We start from the raw sequence: 21950 nt of genomic DNA on the forward strand, positions 1-21950 counted from the left end.
ACAGATTTCTTTGCATCTAAGCCTCACCACTATTTACACACACACAAAAAAAAAGGAATGAGAAGAACAGTGGTAGTTTCGGTTTTATTTTCCACATGCTATGCTGCCTGTTAGCATCCATCTCCAAGTCTAGAAAGGAGTTAAAGGCAGAGCTGCAGCCAACACCTATTACGCTCTGCTTCTCCCACTCTCTTCTCATCCCCTGCCCATCACCCAAACCCATCCTGCTATCCTGTATTTCAGGATGACTCAGCCTCAGTGGCTGGCAAGAGCTTTTGGGACAAACTATATCTCCCTGCACAGCCAACAGTAATTTCACATCCCACTCTCCCTTCCACTGTGCAACCAGCCACCTCCTCTCTCACTCACCAGCAGCCTCTGGTGCCCACCTCACCTGAGCCAAAGCAGCTCACTCCCAGTTGCAGGGAGGCCCAGGAAGAGGCAAATCAACCCTCTGATCAAACATCCACTGCTCAAACAACCCTGCCCAGTCCTCACTGGAAAACAGCAGCATGCTGACTGCAAGCATCTCACAAACCTCACAGCATCTCAGCCTGCACACGACCAGCCTGATCAGGATATTTTAAATGGAAATTTCTCAGCCCACCCATCAGTCACTGAGCAGAACAGAAAAGTCATCTTTGGAGGCACCAATGGATCCTCAATTAACTATTGGAAGGGAAGAGGTTAAGTCTCAACCAACATAAAAAAAAGCTGTAAGAAGTTCAACCCAGATCAGAATTGGTTCCCCCCCTCTGCCGCCTCAAATACCTTACAGACTATCCAGAGATTAGGCATGTGCCACTGGCATGCTAGTTGTAGCAGATGCTTCTGAAGTTACAAAATTTTTTTGTATTTAGTGACTTAAATCCCAAAGATGCATGCCTTACCAAACCAAAATACAAAGAATTACTGCTTCATTGCTATTTTGGAGAGCCAGCTTGATTTAATTTGCTTTTAAGTTTACTTTAGAAAGGTACCGCCTGATAAAATATGCATCACAGCAGTGCTGCTCTCAAGATACTTTTTGTAATGATTTATTTTCCATGAGAGAATCAAAGTGCGTCTACAGAAGACTTTGCAAGTTTAAGATCCTGTTTAATTTGGCTGCAGGCAAAGTCTAATCTGAAGGAGGAAGTTCTAACTGAAGACACTTTGTTTACTACCCATTAAAGTTCTGCACCAGCTTCAAAACAGACCTATTTAAAGAAATTCATCTGCTAGGAAAAGCAGAAAAAGCATATTGGGAGTCAACCACTGAATTCATGGGTAGCAGAGGCAGAATGAATTGTTCCAAGAATCCATTTTCAACTAAAGCAGGAACATCAGATATTTCCGTAGATAGCATGCAACATGAGTAATGGTTCTGGAGCTCCCTGCTGCCCTCTGAAAATGCTATGACATGCCTTTAAAAAAAAGGGGGGAAAGAAAAAAAAAAACCACCAAAAAAACCCAACAGACAGACCAAAGGAGATGTAACAGAAAGTCCTACAATAACAGAATTTGACATGGCACAGTATCATAGATTTAGGGCTGAATTCTGAAACTATGAGGTTCAACTTAAGTTCAACACAGAGAACAACTGAAAAAGCCCTACGCTCCGCTAGCACACACCATCTTCTAAATTAAAAGCCACGCTCTAACCTATCTGCTGTAACTAAACAGGAACAAATGACCTGATCCCATTTCTAAGGAAGGCAAAGCACATTTTCTGTTCTCTTGGTGTACGGAAGAGTTACAAGGTACTTCAGGGCAACGACAGCTTACGTCTGTGTCTTAACCTATGAAAAGTCATTACATTCCTACTGCAATATGGGTTCGCTTCATCACATTCACTGTGAGAAAAGAATGTGCATACACTTACTGAAAAGCAGCTGCAATGTGACAAGTCTAAACCTCCGTTTACATTGTGGTGACTTATTCTGGATAGCTTTGAGCCTTAATTTTTTTATCACTTTATCCCTTCACCCGTCTCCTCCCCTCTTCCCCCAGGGACTGATATCCTGGCTGTGTGATGTCTGATTTACAGTCAAGATTTTTGTGCTGCACAGCCCTAACAAAGGCTCCAGCCAACCTCTCCAGTGTTCTATGGAGGAGTCACCCCTCTGTATCAACAAACTGTATGACCAGTCTGTATATACAAACGAAAATTTTCAACCACAGTACCTTGTCCTCTAGTAGTAATATATTAAAAAGGAACCAGCAAATCTGGCTTTCTGTTTATTTTTAGTCTTTGAACATCTGCTAGCACATCAGACTCAGCTCTGCTTATCTGCATGCGGGTCCACTGAAAGCAGCTGTATGTCCAGGCATACACAAGAACAGAATTAATAATCCAAAAAAGCCCACACATACAGGAAAGATAATCAAAGTTTTGAACGTATGAAAGTAGATAAAGGGGCCTGGTTCTCTTTATGAAAGACACCACCACCAAACTGGTGTCACTCATATAACCTCGAATTCGCATACACAAAAGTTTGTTACCAAAGTTTCCTTTTGCACAAAATCTATACATGCAAAAAGGGTCTGCACGGTATTATCCACATAGTTACTTCTCATCAAGTTTCTAAAGAAAGTAAGAGTAAAAGAGTCTTAATAGACATTAGCATATTTACCTATGTTAATAGTCTGAATTACCTAATGTGTAACAATTAAATGAGCTTCAATCACAGCCTTCACCATTCTGTACATTGGTTAAGGACATGAAGAAAGATGTCACTAGTTCAAGAGAAGACTTTGGGCAGGGGGAGAAAGCACCATTATCAGCAAAAAAAAAAAAAAAAAAGAAACAACTGCACACACACAAACTATGCTAGGAAAGCAAGTGTTAGAACTCCTCAAAAAGCACAGTGCAATTAAAAGTTACGCTAATGGCTTCTGGGGTGCATTTTAGCTAGCCAGCAAGCTGGCCAAACTCTTCATACTGTAGATAAAACAGAATCTCAGCTAACATTTTGTCAATGCCTTGCTTTATTTTTCCATTTTCAAAATCAAAGCATCTAGCTTTTCAGATTCATGAAGACAAATAATACCTCCCAGTGCATCTTAACCCAAAACAAAACTCTCTTCCAAAAACAATGAGCAGGTATTTATTTTCCTACTCATTGTTTATTGCTACAGAACTTTAAAAGCTATTGCTGAAGCTTTCAGTTATCTTGGCTTTTCATTAAAGGGTATGGAGAATATCACCAGAATCACTGTGAAATCAACACTTTCTTTTAGACACAATATCCATCTAAAAACAGATGCTTCTTCCAAAAACAACTAGTTTGAACTTTATCGTGCTTGTTTCTTAATGCAGGTGTCAGAGCTTCTATGAAGACACTCATAGCTATATATCCTCAAACACTACGATACTAGTCTTAACTTTACTGTCTATTTTGGACTGCTATCGAACCCAACCTGCATTATCCAAAATAGCATAGAAAGACTCTCTTTGAATGTTAATCATTAAATAGTAAAGTCATAACATTCTGGTTAAGACACCAACTATTTACTATTCACATCAAATTCTGCAACAGCTTAAGTTAAGCAATATCTCAAATGTGTTCCAAATTTCTTATTACAGTTGCCTAAAGCCAGCATGTGGTGGCTAATTTTTTTGAATATACTGGCTTAAGTGCCTGACTGAGATTACTACAAATAGCCTAGTACTGCCTCTTCAGTTCTTGCACCACCACACTCTGCAGACAGAGCTCAGCAGTTCAGTGCTGCTCCACACTGCTCATTTTTTTCCTCAAAATGGATTTATTCCACCTACACCTAAAGGCAGGGAGTATGCTGTGTAAGGTTAAAAGCAGTGTGGTTTTATAGCACAAATACGGAAATACTATTTCTACAGTCATTTCCTTGACTACATCTGGACCACAGACTCAATCCTCACTGCTGTGTGTGGCTGGGAAGTAAGTTCTTGTGAAGGAATGGACAAATATAAAACCCTGAACTACACACACTGTGTGCAAAAAGCTGCCTCAAGAGCTAACTTTCATGCACAGAGAGTACAATCTACTTGAACTAATGATTAACTGGCAGCTGTCTCCTGATAACTCTGGGAAACCATCTCCAAGTCAGCAGCCTACCTGCCATATTCAACATTTCATTTGAAAAGAACTAGAATAGCAGAACTGTGGTTGTGTTTGCTGTGATACAGCAAAACAGGCTGGGCTAGGGCTGGCAACACTGATCAAAGTCATCTTCCAGTATTTCACACTTAGGCATATTCTAGGACATAAAATAAAAATGTGAATGTCATGCCTTTTCCTTCAGTGGGAACATTAACTTGCATCTCTTTTCCCTAATTTGTTGCCTGTTCTCTCAAACCTTATAGGTTGTTAGTATTTTGGAGACCTCTACCAATTCTGCCAACTGTGGTTAAAACTCCTAAGGGCTTGATAAGTTATTTGAATGAAAGAGGATAGATATATACACAAAGAACTTCACCAGGGTGAAAAAAAAATGTTACACAGAAGGGATGACAGAAGTACAGAAAAGTATTATAACAAGAACTAGATCCACAAAAGACCATAACAGGCTTAAACTTTCACTCAGTCAAAGTTTAGTTTCCTGAAGACCTCTGTGGATCCGCCCCATAAATTTCAGGCATGAATAATACAATCCCACAACCACTGCTTAGCTCAGAGGATGCTACAGTACTGTACCTGTCTGCTACATCCATATCCCCTTCGATCTTGTTGAGCCCTCTCATGATGTTATCAAACTGCTCGCCCTGGTAATGCAGCACTTTTGCTGTGTCCTCCAGTTGTTTCTGTGAGCCAGTCAATAACCCGATCAGTTCTTTTCCCTTTGTTGACTGCAAAGCTGCTGCTTCTGCTCCTGCACCTTGGCTTGACAGCAACTGCTCCCTCCAGAAGTGCTCAAGGATGTTGAAGACCACATTCCTGTTGGGTTGCAGAGAACTGAACCAGTGCTTGGTGTTCTTTTCTAAGATGGTAAGGGAGCTGAAGATTAAATTTGAAGATTCCTTCTTGATCTCATCGATACTAGAAAGATGGAAGTTGACCAAAAGCTCCCCAGTCTTGTCAGCTGTAAATTTGATTGCAACAGGAGTCAGTGTGAGTCTGCCAGAGACCCATTGTTTGCTGGTGTCCGAGTAGTAAGAACAAGGCCAACTATGGATACGTATGTCTTCGTTCATCAGCTCGTCTTTCAGATCCTCTTCAAGACCAACACCCCCAAAGCCAGGAGAAACTAGAATAGAAGAGCAAGAAAAAAAGCAAGAATCCTTAGCAGCATATAAAAGCTGATCTTAAAACACACTCATAAATAATTATCCCATCCCCCGCTGGTTTCCAATACTTTCACTGTAACCTTTTAGGTCCATATCCAAGATAGATTTGGAAATAGCTGCAGATGGCTTACAAAATTTGGTAACCATCTCCAATCACAAAATTTGGTAACCATTTCCAATCACCCAAATATTTCTTTCAGAATAGTTCACCCTTTCTGAACAGGACTGTCAATATTATCACCCACTCCGTAACAGCACTGCCTCTCCTTTTTATAATGTTCTCATGATGTTTCAGCACAGGATCTACAACAACAGAAACTTCAAATGACTACTGCATTAATGCCCTGGATTTAATAACTGCTATGCTTTTTTGGACAGGGGAGATGCTTTATAATTAGATTAGTCTATATGTTCATATTTTTGGGTGGAGGGGAACCTAGCAAAAAAATAGAGTATCAAAAAACTTTTCTGAGTCTTCCACAGACCCTTTTTTACTGGAAAGCGATCATGTAAAATACTTTCCATTCCCCACCACATCATCAGAAACAGCTCCCCACAGACCAACAGATATTGAAGAAAATCCAGAATATACCAAAACGCAAGCTCATCAATAGATATCTACAACAATCACAATAAATAACTGGTCTTTCACCTTCCACTCTGATATCTGGACATCCAGATATGTTAAGAACACACACTGTCTATCCAACACATGGAATCATAGACTAGTTTGGGTTGGAAGGGCCCTTAAAGACCCCCCAGTCCCACCCCTGCCACGCACAGGGCCCCCTTCCCCCAGCCCCGGTGGCTCCCAGCCCCGTCCAGCCTGGCCTTGGGCACTGCCAGGGCTGGGGCACCCACAGCTGCTCTGGGCAGCCCGTGCCGGCGCCTCGCCGCCCTCACAGGGAAGGATTTCTCCCTCAGCTCTGATCTCCATCTGCCCTCTCTCAGCGCAAAGCCGTTCCCCCTTGTCCTGGCGCTGCAGGCCCTTGGGAAAAGCCCCTCCCCAGCTTCCTCGCCGGCCCCTTTGGGTGCTGGAAGGTGCTCCAGGCTCTCCAGGAGCCTTCCCTTCTCCGGGCTGAACAGCCCCAGCGCTCCCAGCCCCGCTGCACAGCAGAGGGGCTCCAGCCCTCTGGCCATCTCCGTGGCCTCCTCTGGCCCCGCTCCAACAGGTCCGTGCCCTCCTTATGCTGGGGGCCCCGGAGCTGGAGGCGGCGCTGCAGGGGGGTCTCAGCAGAGCGGGGCAGAGGGGCAGAGCCCCCTCCCTCGCCCCGCCGGCCACGCTGCTGGGGATGCAGCCCAGGGCACGGGGGGCTTTCTGGGCTGCGAGCGCACGTGGCCGGGTCACGTCCAGCTTCTCGCCCACCACCACCCCCAGTCCCTCTCCTCAGGGCTGCTCCCAACCCATTCTCTGCCCAGCCAGTGTTGATACTGGGGGCTGCCCCAGCCCACATGCAGGACCTTGCACTTGGCCTTGCTGAACTTCATGAGGTTCACACAGGCCCACCTCTCCAGCCTGTCTGCATGGCATCCCTTCCCTCCAGAGCACCGACTGTGCCACACAAATTGGTGTCATCAGCAAACTTGCTGAGGGTGTGCTCGATCCCACTGACCACGACACCGACAAAGATGTTAAACATCATTGGTCCCAGTACGGACCCCTGAGGAACGCCACTCCTCACTGGTCTCCACTTGGACATAGAGTCATCGACTGCAACTCTGAGTGTGACCACTCAGCCAGTTCCTTATCCACCGAGTGATCCATTCGTGAAATCCATGTACTCAAGAATCATGAAGCCAAAATCACAAAACTCAAGCACATACCAGAACTTCTGGTAGAACATCATAGGCAAAGTAAATGCTCCAAACCTGTAGCATTTGTTCTTTGAAAGATTTATTATTACTCAGTTACTATCACAGAGGTTTGGAAATAGAAGTTTGGGAAGAATGGGAACAACTTAGCAGTGTTGCTGGGAAAACCCTGACTGACCCAAGTGGAAGTTAAGATGAAAAACATGCCACATTGGTATTGGAAGATACGTTGCTGGCCCAGTATGCACAGCAGCTCCACACATGACAGTGGAACAAGCAGCAGCAGAATCAGCAGAGCTTAAGAGAGCCGGCAGAACTGACTCTGTTCACTCACCACAGAGGGACACAGTGTCCAGGGCTATGATGATTTCATTGCACCTCTCTGACATGCCATGTTTTCCTGGGAGCCCGTGATGCTATTTGATGACATAATACTAATCCTATAAAACTTGCTCACTGGTATCTGGAATCCCGACAAGAAAACAGAGCGCTGTCATATGCCTCAGGCCTGACTTGCTTACACCAAAACAAGGACAAATTTGGAACTGTAAATTAATGAAATGTATCTCAAGTGGCACCTCTCCATGCTTCTGAAGAGGCTTCTTGAACCCAAGGGTCAGACTGTTTCCTGTAACATCTCCTTCACAACACTAGTTCTCAGCACGAACACTGAAGACTAATTACGTTCAGCAACTACTTTGTGAACATCCATTATGTAATGGTGATTTAATTACTCACATATTCATTATCTTCTCAAAGCCTTTCATGTATCATAGCGTAATTTATAGATTAGTACCATAACATTATCTCAAGGTCTTCTGCTACTTGTATGGTGCAATAAATGCAGAGTTAGATCTCCACTACAGAATCCCCAATTAGGCTGACACTGAGACTAATTACACTTTTTGACTTCAGTATGATTCTGTTCCCCTTAAGGAAATGTCTAGGAATCCTAATGAAATAAAAAAAAAGGTAGTAGTCCTTCTTCAGGTATCACTGATGTAAATTCCTATAGCACATATTGAAGACCTTCTAGCATGTTCAGGCTGCTGCATCATTAATATCCGTTAATTAAAGTGCTCCGAGTCCAGTTCCAATTACATCTTTTATTAAATATTCAAAACTTCAGCATTATCAAGATAAAGACTACTCATGGTATGTCGTATTCCACAAAAATCTTTACTTTGGTCTTCATACCTTATTTCCATGGCATTATGAATTTTAGTGATGCAAATGGAAAAATAAGCCGTAAGCTTACAAAGCTGCTGGAGTTTAAAGTGAAAATTCTTAATCTGTTTTGGCCTAATAAAACTGCAGTCCTAGAGAGACAACTTCACACTGTACTATGAGCCAAAAAGAGGGGAGAAAAGCCCACAGAAATCTGATTTAAATTATTAGCTACAGTCAACAAAACAATGACAAGTTCTACAAACAGTGTTTCTTTCTCAATTGTTTGCTACATAATTTCATAATTTGGAGAAAAGCTAAAAGCTCTGGCCTCAATTCCTCCATCTAGAAAAAGAAGGTAGTTCCTCTAACACAGCAAGGTTAGATCAGACAGATCTGATGGAAATAATTGTTTGGTTTTTCTTCCCAGCCTGACTGGGCTTTGTGTGTAGCCAATTATTGTAATTTCTATTAAAAGTTTATTTTCTTTCTGTCACAGGGAAAAGAAAAGCAGTTTTTAACCATCAGTGAAATGTGACTGCAAAAAAACAATCAGCAGAACAGGGGCTTTTACCAGCTACTTTAAGTGGATAATGTTTCTAATGTGGATAAACACCTATGTGCCCTTAATGGTAACTTTTTGTTACTGTAACTGACAACTACTTCAGTTTAAACAACAACATAAATTACACCAGTGCTGAAATAAAGGACAGTTGAAACTAAATCAAGTTATAGCTTTATCAATCAAGATTTACAAATTACAAATCAAAACTAAGTTTAACTGTTTGACACTGCCTAGATATGAAGTAAATACAATAGCATAGCAAGCAGATGATAAACAAAACTAAACATCCCATATTACACCCTCAAGCTTCTCATAGGGTGAACATACTGTGGACACAAATGACATTTACTGAAAAAGCTCCCATCAGAGCCAGGAGGAAAAAAAAAAAAAAAAAAAAATATGAATCAGGAGTCTCCCAATTTATCAAAACACTATGTCACATTCAGACCCCAGCCCATACAAAGTATCTGACATCCCCTTCCCCAACCTTTGAAACTCTTTGGTACTTACACTACTTTCTAAAAAATCTCATAAATATCAGCAAGCTGCTCACAACAAGCTGTTGCCCTGAGATGTTATTTTATAAGTAATGTATCTCAATATTGATGAAACCTAAACACTGAAAGATTATACACCTAGCAGAAGATCACAAGGGAAACCTGGAACCAAGTGCAGGTTTCTCAACACCCACTACTGGGACAGGCACTGCAGAACATAACGTCATCTGAAAAACAACTCCTAGACCTCACTAACAGCAACAGCTACCTTCAACCAGGCACAACCATACTAGGGAGGCAAGAGGAAATTGTAAGCAAGAAAATAAGCCTTAAAATTTTGTATAATCTCAGCCTAGGGCACACTTTGACATGCTAAGTTCCACAAACTCTATATAACCACCACCTGCTCCCCATATCAAGATAGCATTTTTCTCTCATGCATGCTCTCTACCATTAAGGCTGTGAAAATATTAACAGCTGATGCAGTCTCACAATTGTGCCATAAAAAAAAATATCCTCCTAAACCCTAACTCAAGCTCCTTACCTCTATCTGTAGATGTAGAGCTCTTAGGCAGCCTTTTGGGGGCCGCTGCCTTTACAGAGCTGTCCATCCGTAGGCAGAATTTTTTTCCTGAGTTTTTGTTTCTCTTCAAAGTCCAAAAGAGCAGGTAAAAAAAGCTGAAGCTAAAGCTAAAATCCTACTATGCCTGTTACCAAAAGGAAAAACAATAGAGAATGTATCTTTAAGCCTGGATCTAAGAGTAAAGCAAGTCCTCTCAGTCTGGGAGAAGAAACGAAGCTGTCACTTGACCTGTGTATATATAAGTGTACACGCCTTGGGTCTTATGACCTTTGACTCACCTGAGCACTTCAAGGCTTTGCCTGATAGTCAGCTCCTTTCTGTGCCTGAGGCCAGAACTTCCAAGCAAAAACCTATTTGGCAATTAAATCCATTCATTGTACCAGCACGTTTTTCTCCAATGTAAAGATGTTTTCATCAGCATCAGACCTCCGCGACTTTTTTTTTTTTTCTTCTCTCTCACAGAGAAGAAATGTAAACCAGAAAAACAGATGTACATAAGGATAACCAAGACTGATTTTATTCAACAATGAAAACAGTCATCAGTGGCACAGGACATAGCTACTATTTATGAACATTCAACAGCATACATTATTTAACACAAGACTTCAAAGCGTTGGATTTAAACACGAGTGATTTTACCAGTCTTAAACAAAAGAAGAAACGCTCACAATCATGTGAGGTTAGCTGGAAAAAAGCATTAAATGTGTATTTCACCTATGACATACATTGTGTCATATACTTCTCTAATGCATATTAACCTGTGATTATGGTTTCAGAGCAGCTAAAAACCATCATCCTATTACTTTTGCAACTCTATTGTCTTTGAGTTAATATTAAAGGAACTTCTTTGTCTCATCTATGGGCAGCCCTTTGCCTTTTATACAACAGAATCTTGACTCTGGTTCTCTCTCGTTAGCTTATACAGCACCTACATGGAGAACACCTCATGTGAAACAAAAAGCAACATTAAATATACCAACTTCATCTGTGATGTAGACAGTGAACTTGACGCTAAGGATCAAACAGCTCCACTACGGTCTTTGAAAATGGAAGGATTTCCACCACCACCACCCCCAATATTTCCTAAAGTTTTGACAATCACATTTCAGAAAAGCTGAGCTAAAGGCCTTCTGCCGCTTACACAGCTTATTTCCTACAAGGAACTATTACTCAAAATTCAGGATCTCTCTCCTCCTGCCATGACTGTTTTGACCCCACCAATTGGAAGTTCAGCATTATGCCACTCCCATTCTATTCCTCCTAAAACATGGCTAGAAGTTCCCTGTATAACAAGACATGGAATATTCATCATTCTGTAAAACACACTGAAAAAAACTTACCTGCAGTAAAACATATCATTCCAGTACTTCCACCCAGAAAAAAAAAACCAAACAAACCCAAAACAAACAAACAAACAAAAGACAATAAACAGATGCAAGTCAGTCCTTTAAGATACCATGAAAAGGACTAGGTTGGCAGGGAAAAAAAACCAAAAAACAAAAAACCCTCGAAACCTAATCATTTTCAATTACTTGTAAATACAGTCAGGGATAGGTTTATATACTTGAGAGGATTACAGTACTTCAACCCCTTCTCTGTATGCGGTGGAAGAGGACACTTGAATAATTTCACAATAAATTTCTTCATTTTTGTAAAGAAACACACATTTGTCTACAGACCAGAAGACACACGCAGTCTCTCCCAACACAGGCTCCGCAACATCAAAACTTTATCCACACCGCGTAAATCACCTCTTTTCCTTATCAAACAGTTTGTCTTTTTGACACATCTGCCCCCCAAACCGAGTGCAGTACTATAGAGAGCTACACACAGCAGCACAGACCAGAACGAGGATTAGCCGCAAAGCGATGTGGATTATATTTCCGGCAGCATCACCACATTGTATGCATTCTTTAGCTAACACATAACCCTGTCCCTGCTTCTATAAAAAGAAGGTGACTCACCTTCTCTTGTGAAGTGCTTTGAGATCATTCAATGCAATGTAAGCATTACTAACTACCCCAGGTGCAAGGGAATGCTACATAACACCGGGAGGCAGTGCTGTAAACTCATAAGCAGAACACTGTCCCTTTGCAATGTGTCTAACTCAGAGCCTTCAAAACTTAGTCACAGGTTCTTCCCATCTGCCCTTGGTAATCATCTCCAGAACATTTCTGCACATGTTTCTAACATGTTGGTGTGTGTTTACTTTTTCTCCTCCTTTACAGCTGAGGTTTCCACAGGGTCATTTCTAAAGCTACCATCTGGCAAATTATGCGTTTAACACTCCTGTGAGCTCAACATAATAAATAAAAAACCAGCCCTCATAATAAATGTTTATAAGGCTTATCAGGTGACTCTCCCCTCTTTTTTAAGTAAAGCTCTAAGATGCAGTTCCACCAGGTTTCTAATTCTACGATGCTCCAAAGGACACTACATGACATGAAGTTTTCAGGGTTGACCCTCCAACAGGTGCAGCAGGCAAAGGCACACAGCACCTCTCTACTACAGCACACAGAAATTCAGCTCCCCTCTCCTCAAGGCCAACAGATGCCCACTAAAGAATGGCTCTAGACTGAGGGGCTTCTCCACATCAACATGTTTCCATCCTTCTATGGAAAAAAAAAATTCTGATTCCACTTCATTTCTGATACAAAGCTACCAAAGTCCCACCAACCTCTCCCAAACACACTTCAGTATGGGGTTGCCTCCATTCCCATCCTTTAACCCACACTAGCTCCTACAGTGCCCAGGTTAAACCTCATCAGCCTTCCTTTCAGCCTTAACCCTGTCTCAACCTCTGTAACGCAAAACACAGACACATCTGCACTTTCCAAACTTTGCCCCCCTGCCTTTCAAGGCTGCCCTGCCCCACTTCAGGGGTGAACCCTCCCCTGCCCTCCTCCTTTCCTCCCACAACTCGCTCCCTTCTCCTTCCCCAATGCCATCCCCCAGATGCACTGTCTCCTCACCCCAAGCTAAAGTTTCCCCCTCCCTAAAACGTTCCATCATTTTCTCTTCCTTCTTCTGAGCACAAAGGCAGACTTCCTCCTCCTCACCCCAAACTCAACACAGTCACAAGTTACACCAGATCCTTCCTCAGTCTCTGTCCTTTTCCCAGTACCAGGGGAGGTGCTTCCCTAGGCCTGCTCGGGACAGTCGCAGGTCAGTCACCGAAACACTCTTCTCTCCTTCACTGCTAGGCCCGGCTGCACCACAACCGGCATCCCCCTCTCTGCCACAGCTCCGGGGCAAACCCCCACAGCTTCCCCCAGGCCAGACCCCTCCCTCCTCACTGCGGCCTCTCCTTCTCCCGGCTACAAACCCATAACGGCCCTCCGCCCCAAGCCAGACCCCCCTCCCTCCCAGAGGCCGATCCCCAACCTCTCCCTCTTCATCCTCCTCTCAAGCTCAGGCCCAACCGCCCTTCCCGACCCAGATACCACCAACCTTTCCCCCAGTCTCGGCCAAACACACCCCACCACCCTCCCCCCGATCCCCCCCTTTCCTCCAGCCCGCCCCCTTCGCGCCCCGGCCTCACACCCACCTCCCGCAGCGCAGCCAGCCCGGCGGCCACCCCCACACCGCCGCTCTGCGCCTGCGCCCGCCGCCCGCTGCTGCTGGCTGAGCCGCGCTTTGTGCTCTCCCCTTCTCGCTCCCCCGGGACCCGCCAGCCCAGCGCTGGGGTTCCGGGAGCGGCGCGGCACCCCGCTGCCTCCGTGACCGCCGCTCGCCCCGGGGGCCTGCCCCGCGGGGGTGAGTATCCTCCCGCCGCTGCTCTCAGCTTCTGCGGGCCGCGGCCGCGCGGGTGGAGCGGGAGCTCGACGCGGGGATGGCGTGTGCGACGGCCTGTGGCGTCCGGGTCCCCCCTTAGAGCACCGTGAGGGGGGAGCGGCCTAATGGCGGCCGCTTTCCCCTCCCTGAGCACCATGGGCTCCCCTTTGCTCACGGTGCGTCTCCTCTCCTGAAGCCCGTCCCTGCAGGGTGTGCGGCCCCGTTAGTCTAAGGGCCTCCTGCCCTGTGCTCTTGTCCCTCAACCACCCACCCCGCCTTCCCAGATACGTCCCTTCTATTCACTATTGTTTATCTTTTTTGTTTGGGTTGTTTGGGGGTTTTTAACCTGTAATGGCTGTCTGACCCATAGAGAAAGGTCTGGGGAAGGCGGAGGGAGCCAGAGCTTGTATCTTCTGACAAAGGGGTGAGCCCCAGTACAGGTGCAGGGCTGCGGTGGTCTCCCAGGGCCCCAAGTACTGGGGGCATTTCCTTCCCTCCACCCCTGCAACTAAGTCATTTAGCAAGGATATACCACTGAAATTAATGTTTCTGCTGTTTTAGGAAGGAACCAGCCTTTACTAGTCATCCCCAGAGAGTGTGGTCACCCTGACAAGAAGGTGACGAGGGAAAAGCATCATCTTCACCATCCGTGGGGTGACCGTTGTCAGATATCCCACCGGCATTAAGCTATAAACTATGGAAGATCCTAACTAGGCCAACGTGGTGGGATGCCTCTACGTGACTTCTTGTTTTACCTCTGGTCATTTATATTTTCCTGTGAGTTTTCATGGTTTAGAGACTCAAGTCAATTTCAAAGTAGTTCTTTTTGCTGTAGCATAGCATCTGCTCAAGGCTGTCTTGGCTAAGCCAGGAAGGGTATCCAGCCTGCATGGACAGGGCAACATTCGCCTGTTCCACTGCCTTTTTTCGTGACTACAACAGTTCATCTCAGGGTGCATTCTGCCTCCCCGGAGGACACGTTGACTTTATTGAAAAAGTAGAATCATTCACTTACTCGGACTTTTTCCGAGATTACTTGATTCCCAACCATCCCTGTATTTTCTCAGCTAAATTCACTGAAGACTGGGGCAGCAGGAGAAATTGGGTTACTTGGGATGGAAAGCCTAACTTTGATCATCTCCTGCAGAAGTTTGGTAAGTCACGGCATTTTAATACCTTCTATAAAAGGTGTGTGCTAAAGCTTTTTTTAAATGTTAAGAATAGAATCACTAGACAAAACTAAGCAATTATCCAGACTTTTTTCTAAGGGAATATGTTCATTTTCTATACTTACAGTATATGATTTGCAGATGCCAATCTCAAATTTATTCCTACAATGAAGTAAAATAAAAAGCATTCTGTAATTCTACCAATTTATTTACCTGCTTAATGTTAACCAAATGAGCAGCCTGATGCTTTCCCCAGACAAGAATAAAGTGTTCTGTAGTTACAGTGAAGTGTCTCTTCAGGCTGTAAAATATTAGTACATTTAATAGGAATCAATACCCTACTCCTAATGTAGTTTAAGAGAAAAAAATCAAGTTACATTAAATAACTAACTTCTGGTCTGAACCATGTTTGCCTAGTGATGGTGTTCGAGTGAGAGCTGGATTAGGGATCTTTCTTTATGTGTTTTTACTGTACTTAGCACTATAGGGCCCAGATGTTAGAGGCTGCTGCAGCGGATAAGGTTAAGGGAGTTCAGTCTCTGCATCAGTTATTCTGTCCCTGCATGGGCTCAAAGAGTTTGTATTTCAGGAGAGGCTGTAGTACCTGTTGCCAACTGTGATGTCAAGGAATACAATTCTAACCCGAAGGAGCAGCTTCCCTTTAAGGAGTATATCAAGTACTGGAAAGAGTACATTAAAAATGGCTATCGTTCATCCCGAGGCTGCCTTTATCTGAAGGACTGGCACCTGAGCAGGTAAGAGAGCACTGTGGAAACCCCTGCATGCCACGCACAGCAAAGAGCTGCTGCGGAACCATAATGCTCAGCTTCTAATGCGTGAGCCTTTAAATGCCACCAGTGCTGTTTGTTAGCACCTGCCCACCAAAATATCAGTCTTATACTGCATTATTCTTGGGGTACTTCACACGAGGAGATCCTCAAACAGGTCATTGTTTCCCGAAGAGGCTGACATTCTTGGGTGCTTTGCTTTTCATCCACATTTTAAATGACTGTATGTTGTCCCTGTGGAAGCCCTGTGGCCAGAACATTTGGCTTTTGTTTGACTGCTGCAGTGCAAACCTTACTTCTTAAAAAGAAGAGGGACATTTCTAATTACATGTAATTCAGTAAGCATGTGTGAGTTAGTCATTTATTAACCTTTTTTTTTCTGTTAACCTTCCTGGTTGTTAAAGTTCTCTTCACCTTGTTCTGGCTTTCCGTCTCCAGCCTGCTGCTTGTGAGGTGGATGCATTGTCTGTTCCCCCGTCTGTGTAGGACTTGTTATGTTTTTTCACTCAAATCTTCTTCCTTAAACTTATCCTGCTCTTAATCTAACTTTCTTGTGATCAGCTCTTGTTTTCATTTTTGAGTGTGCCAGTGACTTAACAGTAGAGAAAATTTGTCAGTCTCTGTCGCCCTGTTTGTCTGCTTTCCCAGACACCAGTGCTATGGCTTGCTACAGAAACTCTGCACATGCCCCTTTCCCATGTGAGGCTGCAACATATCCAGCGGGAGGCTACACACTTGTCAAAATCTCACAGCTTGGCTTCCCTCCTAACCCTCACACCCGCAAGCTGTCATCCAGTTGGACAACCAGTCTTGCAGGCATCTCAACTGAAGAGAATGTGTTTATTAGGAACTCTCTTTACCATAATTAGAAAAAGTCTCCTAAACAGCAGTTAACCTTCACAGCTTTCCTGGGAGACAGAAAAGCACTGTTGCATGTATTTTTTGTACAGTTCAGGGTTGTCAATGATATAAAGGAGATGGCAGCTAAGTATTAATGGCCTGCTAGATACCTGTTTGATCTTTGCATCTGGGTTTTGGAAACTGAGGTAGAAGGAGCAATGTTGCGTTTTTCTCAGACCCATTTCCAACACATTATCTTTTTAAGAGCTTTTCCCGAGCAAGATGTTTATACAACCCCTGTGTATTTCTCATCTGACTGGCTGAATGAATACTGGGATGCTGTAGCTGTGGATGATTACCGGTTTGTCTACATGGGACCTAAAGGGTCATGGTAAGACAGTGTGGTTTCTGTCATTCTCACATGTTCTTTTTTTAAGATTAATATTACAGGGATTAGCACATTGTCCTTCCAGATGACATCATGCTGCCGAGACAGTGCAGCTGTACTGTATAGCGATGTACCTGAACTCAGCCAGTCTTGTTTCTTGAGCAGCTCATTTGGTTCTGGATGTGAGCTGTCCTTATGCAGTGAGCTAAAGTGCTTTTGCCCTTCAAAAAGCCCTGATTTGTGCACACAACCTCTGTAAAAATTGTCAGCTAGTTTATATAAGGTTTTAGAGCAGCAACTCCCAGCAGCTTGTGAGTTGCAGAGTCAACAGAAGCCTTGGAGGGGCGCTGATGAGTTCGTTAAGTATTTTGCGGGTGAAAATTCAAGTCCAGCGTTGGTGATGGAGTTGCATTTGTGGGATTCTCATCAGTTCGCATCACAGAATTGCCTGACATTGAGGTATTTCTGGGACAGATTCAAAACTAGCTGATGGAGAAGCACAGAAGATACGAAACACTGCAGTACTATGTAGATATAGTGGCCTTTTAATCTGTGAAACAATCAAAATTAAGTGAAGAGGATGACAGTTTGGGATCAGGATTGCGTAGTAAAGGTTGATTTCTGTGTGTATGTCTGATTCTCAGACACTTTAATTCATCTTACAGCTTTTAGGTGTTGTCTTTATTTGTCTGATTTGCCCCACAGGACTCCATTCCATGCTGATGTCTTCCGTTCCTATAGCTGGTCAGCCAATATATGTGGGAGAAAGAAATGGCTGTTGTACCCCGCCGGACAGGAGGAGTATCTGAAGGACCACCATGGCAACTTGCCCTTTGACGTGACTGCTCCTAGTCTTCAGGACAGGAGTGTTTACCCTCGCTACAACCAAAGTCAACCCCCTGTTGAAATTGTGCAGGAAGCAGGGGAGATAGTCTTCATCCCCAGTGGATGGCATCACCAAGTTTACAATCTGGTAAGATAACTGCTACCATGCTTTTCTTCACACTTAAGAGATAATCAGGCAGCAGGCTTGAATCTGATCAAACCTTTATTGCTACAGCATGTTGTGGATGCCAGAAGTGTAACTGAGCTGCAGAAAGTTTAGAGACATTCATGGAGGAAAGGTGTATCAGTGGCCGCTCAAGATGATGGCTAAAAGCAAGCCTGAACTCATAAGCTCCTAGATGACCACTAGAAGCTAGGACAGTATACAACTGAAGAGGCTGCCTGCAGCCTCTTTTCTTATGCTTTGTGTCATTAGATGCTACTAGTCACTGAGAAATAGGATACTAGGTGAGGCAGATTTATGGTGAGGCTGTTAATCTTAGTTTCTAACTGTAAATTGTAATTTAATAATGGAAAATGCTAACAAATTGATCTTCATGACTACGAACCAAAATTAATGACCTTGTTTGTTTCCCCCACCACCTTCCTCCCACCTTTGTGCCCTTAAAAAGTATGCTCAGAGGAACTAGAGGCATTTACCAGTTTATAGAATGAAACAAGATTTGGTTGTTCAGGGACATCGGAAAGAAACAGCCTTTCAGCACAGTGGTGGTATTGATGCCAAAGAAGCATTTCCCATACATTTTGCAACATCAAAGATGTTAGAGCCTATGTAGAGCCTAATAACCATTTAAATTATTCCTTCAGGAGGATACAATTTCCATCAACCACAACTGGGTGAATGGCTGCAATGTGGCTATAATGTGGTGCTTCCTGCAGGATGAATTAGCAGCTGTCCAGCGGGAAATCAATGAATGGAAAGACCCTATGGATGACTGGCACCTACAATGCCAGGTATAACAACATGATGCTGATGGCCTGTCTATTAGAAAATCATATATTTCAGGGATGCATTGCACCCACCTTATTAGAGCTCTGAGACAAAGTCCTTAACCTCATACTTGGAAATCATATGTCACTGGTTCCTACTTCCTTATGAAACAACTTAATTTTCCAGGAAGTCAAATATTTCTTTAGTAAGATAGGGAAAGGTTTGTACCACTGTATATTAGCTATATTGAGGTTAGGATGTTGTTTGAAAAGCTAATGCTTCAGCTGCTCTTCTTCAACTCTTACCAGCAGCAAGATCAATCCTTTCTGTAGTATTTACATTCTCCTTTATAAAATACACATGCTTTTTCATGTAAACAGAAGAACTGACAAGACAGACCCCACACAGACTATTGATGAAGAAACGGTGAATCTGAAACAAGCAAAATTCAGGTGAAGGCAGCAGATTTCTGTGTCTGCAAAGTGATGCTTTCACAATGTGCAACTATGTGGAGCAGTGTTGTATCTTGTGTGCTTCCAAAATGTTAAGCATCAAACAAATGTGAAGTTTATTTCTGGAGGCTGCTGGGTTGCTGTTAGGTTGATATGCTTCAAAAACAGTTTCAAATAACCCAGCCATTTAGTACTTAGAAGAAACAGACTGTTGCTTTTGGGGCTAGTGGCATTTCAAGTAAGGTAAAAAGTTTTAGTGCCATTGGAGCATTACAAAAAGTATGATTAAACATGATTACTTAAATTCAATAGTTGCGAGCTTGACAAAATATGTCTTTGTAATTCCTACTGTAAATAAGAGAGAGTTGATTTCATTTCAGTACTGTTTTTTTTCCCCCGTAGTTAATCATGAAGTCTTGCACGGGTATAGACTACAAGGAGTTCTACAACTTCCTCAAAGTTATTGCAGAGAACAGGATTTCTGTCTTGGAAAACGGCCTCGATGATGAAGCTTCGGCAAAGAACGCTCCAAAAGCTGCCATTTCCACCTTGGGCATGCTCCATGCAGTGTTTGATTTAAAGAGGACTGTGAAGGTGTTAACATCATTGAGTGCTAATGAAGATTTCAAGAAACTAGACCTGACGTCACTCTCTCCACCTCCGGAGGCATTGCTCCACCACTTGAAAGCAGCAATAGATACAGCGTTACTCTAACTTCCTATTTATTCAGTTCTTTGTAAAGTGAACCTTTTGCAAAGTGGGTGTTTGTAGAAGACCGACTCCTCCCTGTTTAATAGCTCTTGCGGTTTAAGCACAAAGAGCCTTAATGTAGGGTGAGGAGAGAGTACATTCATAACAAGACTGAGTACTTTAGGTACTCAAATGCTGTCAACTTAGAGAAATTGGACAGGAAAAAAATCTCAGATAAAGGAAAAACCCAGGTCATATTAGTATTATGTTATGAGCCCTGCTGGCGAGTATGCATTCAGGGAAGGGGAACAGAAATTCTCTGTGGATCAAGCTTAGGTCTCTCAGGGCAAAACACAGACTGCAGCGGTCTGCACCATATTCCCTCTGCTGAGAGCACTGTATACAGAAAGCAAACCTGCACTGCAGACACCAGTAGTTAAGCTCTTCTTTTGTCTGGTCACAGCTAAATTACTTTAAGACCTGTCCTGCTTCCAGGTGCAGCTCAGCTTTTCTGTTTCTTTTTTTTTTTTTTTTTCAGGTGACCCTAGTTGGCTTCCCTTGAAGCCTGAGCAGGCTCAACAGCTGTAGCCTGGATATGGAAGAGCTGATTGTACTAGTGTCTTGTAAAGTGGTATCTCTCTAAAGCTGAAAGTCTCAGGTGTAGGGTCAGCCTTTGTACTGCTTCAGGGCCTGCAGGACTAAATTTAACATAATAATTAGGAAGCTGAAGTCCCAATTTCAAATGAGAGCAGATAGCAAATCTGCCACTAAGTGTGTGGTCCACCCCAGCTCAAAAGGAGGAACTTGAATGTACTCTCACGTTTCTACACACTATTTCAAGGCGCAGTATTTTATCAAGCAGAGATTTGATTAATCAGGGAAGCTAGCAAGCAGCCTCGTGTTATCGCCTAAATAAGCCATGCTGTTAACACACCAGATGGCACTACTGCATGGTTACATAGCACAATTTGCAACCTGAATGCTACCCTTGGGCTAAAAGAGTATTTCCAGTGAAGTACCCCTCTTGCTTTTACTGGTTGGCAAGAAAACCTAGAAGCACAAATGGCTGCACACTGTTACCTTAGTTGCCCCTTTAGGGGCTCACTTGAACTATTGCTCAAGAACTTCCTCAGCTTTCAACCAGATGACCAGTGAGAGCAACTAATAACCATATGTTTAGAAAGTGCAATAGTAGAAATCTTCAGTAGGCTGAAAAGTCACATTGTTTTCTAGCTAATCTTGTGAAGTTTGTACATGCATGCATTTTGCATGTCTTGTTTTCTAGTAGAAGTTTTGCATTTTGAGAAGGAAGTGGTACCTGAAATTAAAATCAATACCCAGAGCATGGAAGAATGCAGTATGGAGAAAACAGACTTTTTTTTTTTTACTTTTTTTTTTTTTTAATAGCTGTGACTACATCTCAGTGATTCAACCTCTGGCAGAGTGTTTCTTTAGACTGGAAAACTGCCAGTTTTAAGCAACTCTGAAATTAAAAGTTCACAGCTGTTACTTGTGGCTGTTTACATTCTCAAAGACAGGCAGCTGGAGCTTTCTTCCTTGTATGAATAAGGTGCGATTTCATAGAGGTGTGGAACAATGGTTTAAAGCTGACAATCACTGTTATTGGTAGGAAAGCATGTTTTTGCTCTTGTATTCTGCAGTCTCACTGCATGCTGTGCAACTGGTATTGACACCAACCACTTTAAACACTGCAATTTTATAAAGGGTTTGCTTAGATGAACAACAGTACTTTTCATTTTGTGTCCTGTGAAGCTGGAACTGCGTAGCTTTGCTGTGTGAAACCAGCAAATGTACAAGTCTGGCTTTTACCCCAAGAACCCAGGATCTCAATGTACCCAGGATCAGTTTTGGCACTGTACTGTCCAGCAAACTATGTGCTCATTTGGGTGGATGGCATGAGTTTGCTGTGATGCAAAAGTCCAGGCAGCTGTTCTCAGGGAAGAGGCATCATTCCTGCAGTTATATATATATATATATAACCCTCTTCCCTGTGGGTTATAGTTAAGGAAGGGAGAAGATAGGCCGGCATGGTAGGGTGGTTAAAGAGGTGTTCAGGTAAAGGAAGGTGGGTCTCAACTAGTCTTCCCTTCACCTGAGCTGTCTCTGCACCACAGTATCTTCAGTTCTGAAGATGTGTATCAGCCCTCCTTCATAAGGCCTGCTAAGGCTTAGGATGAGC

The 21950-nt window shown here is 43.3% G+C and overlaps 2 protein-coding genes across 6 annotated transcripts in view; one reads left to right on the forward strand and one right to left on the reverse strand.

Annotated features, from left to right (window-relative positions):
• Positions 1-13489, reverse strand: part of SNAP47 (synaptosome associated protein 47) — a 31137-nt gene extending 17648 nt beyond the window's left edge. Inside the window, exons 1-2 of one of the 3 annotated variants that reach the window (XM_040591834.1) lie at positions 13420-13489; positions 4659-5208 (exon numbers count right to left, since the gene is read on the reverse strand). In XM_040591834.1, the coding sequence (XP_040447768.1) occupies positions 4659-5155 (497 nt within the window). In that variant the 5' untranslated portion in view covers positions 5156-5208; positions 13420-13489. Of the gene's footprint in view, positions 1-4658; positions 5209-7394; positions 8053-10150; positions 13184-13419 lie in introns of those variants that run through there. The other 2 variants (XM_040591835.1, XM_040591833.1) reach the window with 2 other exon arrangements.
• A 42-nt stretch (positions 13490-13531) lies between these two features.
• JMJD4 (jumonji domain containing 4) lies at positions 13532-21491 on the forward strand. 3 transcript variants are annotated; one of them, XM_040591031.1, is made up of 8 exons: positions 13688-13822; positions 14208-14423; positions 14714-14800; positions 15405-15570; positions 16709-16834; positions 17537-17804; positions 18485-18631; positions 19463-21491. In XM_040591031.1, the coding sequence occupies exons 2-8, from the start codon at positions 14375-14377 to the stop codon at positions 19772-19774; spliced, it is 1155 nt and encodes a 384-aa protein (XP_040446965.1). In that variant the 5' UTR covers positions 13688-13822; positions 14208-14374; the 3' UTR covers positions 19775-21491. The 3 variants fall into 3 exon arrangements, with proteins under 3 accessions (XP_040446964.1, XP_040446963.1, XP_040446965.1); XM_040591030.1 differs by lacking the exon at positions 13688-13822 and adding an exon at positions 13532-13628 and having other exon boundaries at positions 14208-14800; XM_040591029.1 differs by having other exon boundaries at positions 13686-13822; positions 14208-14800.
• The last annotated feature ends 459 nt before the right edge of the window (positions 21492-21950 follow it).

The sequence above is a fragment of the Falco naumanni genome, chromosome 4 (genome assembly GCF_017639655.2).
Source record: "Falco naumanni isolate bFalNau1 chromosome 4, bFalNau1.pat, whole genome shotgun sequence".
In the NCBI taxonomy this organism is placed as follows: domain Eukaryota; kingdom Metazoa; phylum Chordata; class Aves; order Falconiformes; family Falconidae; genus Falco; species Falco naumanni.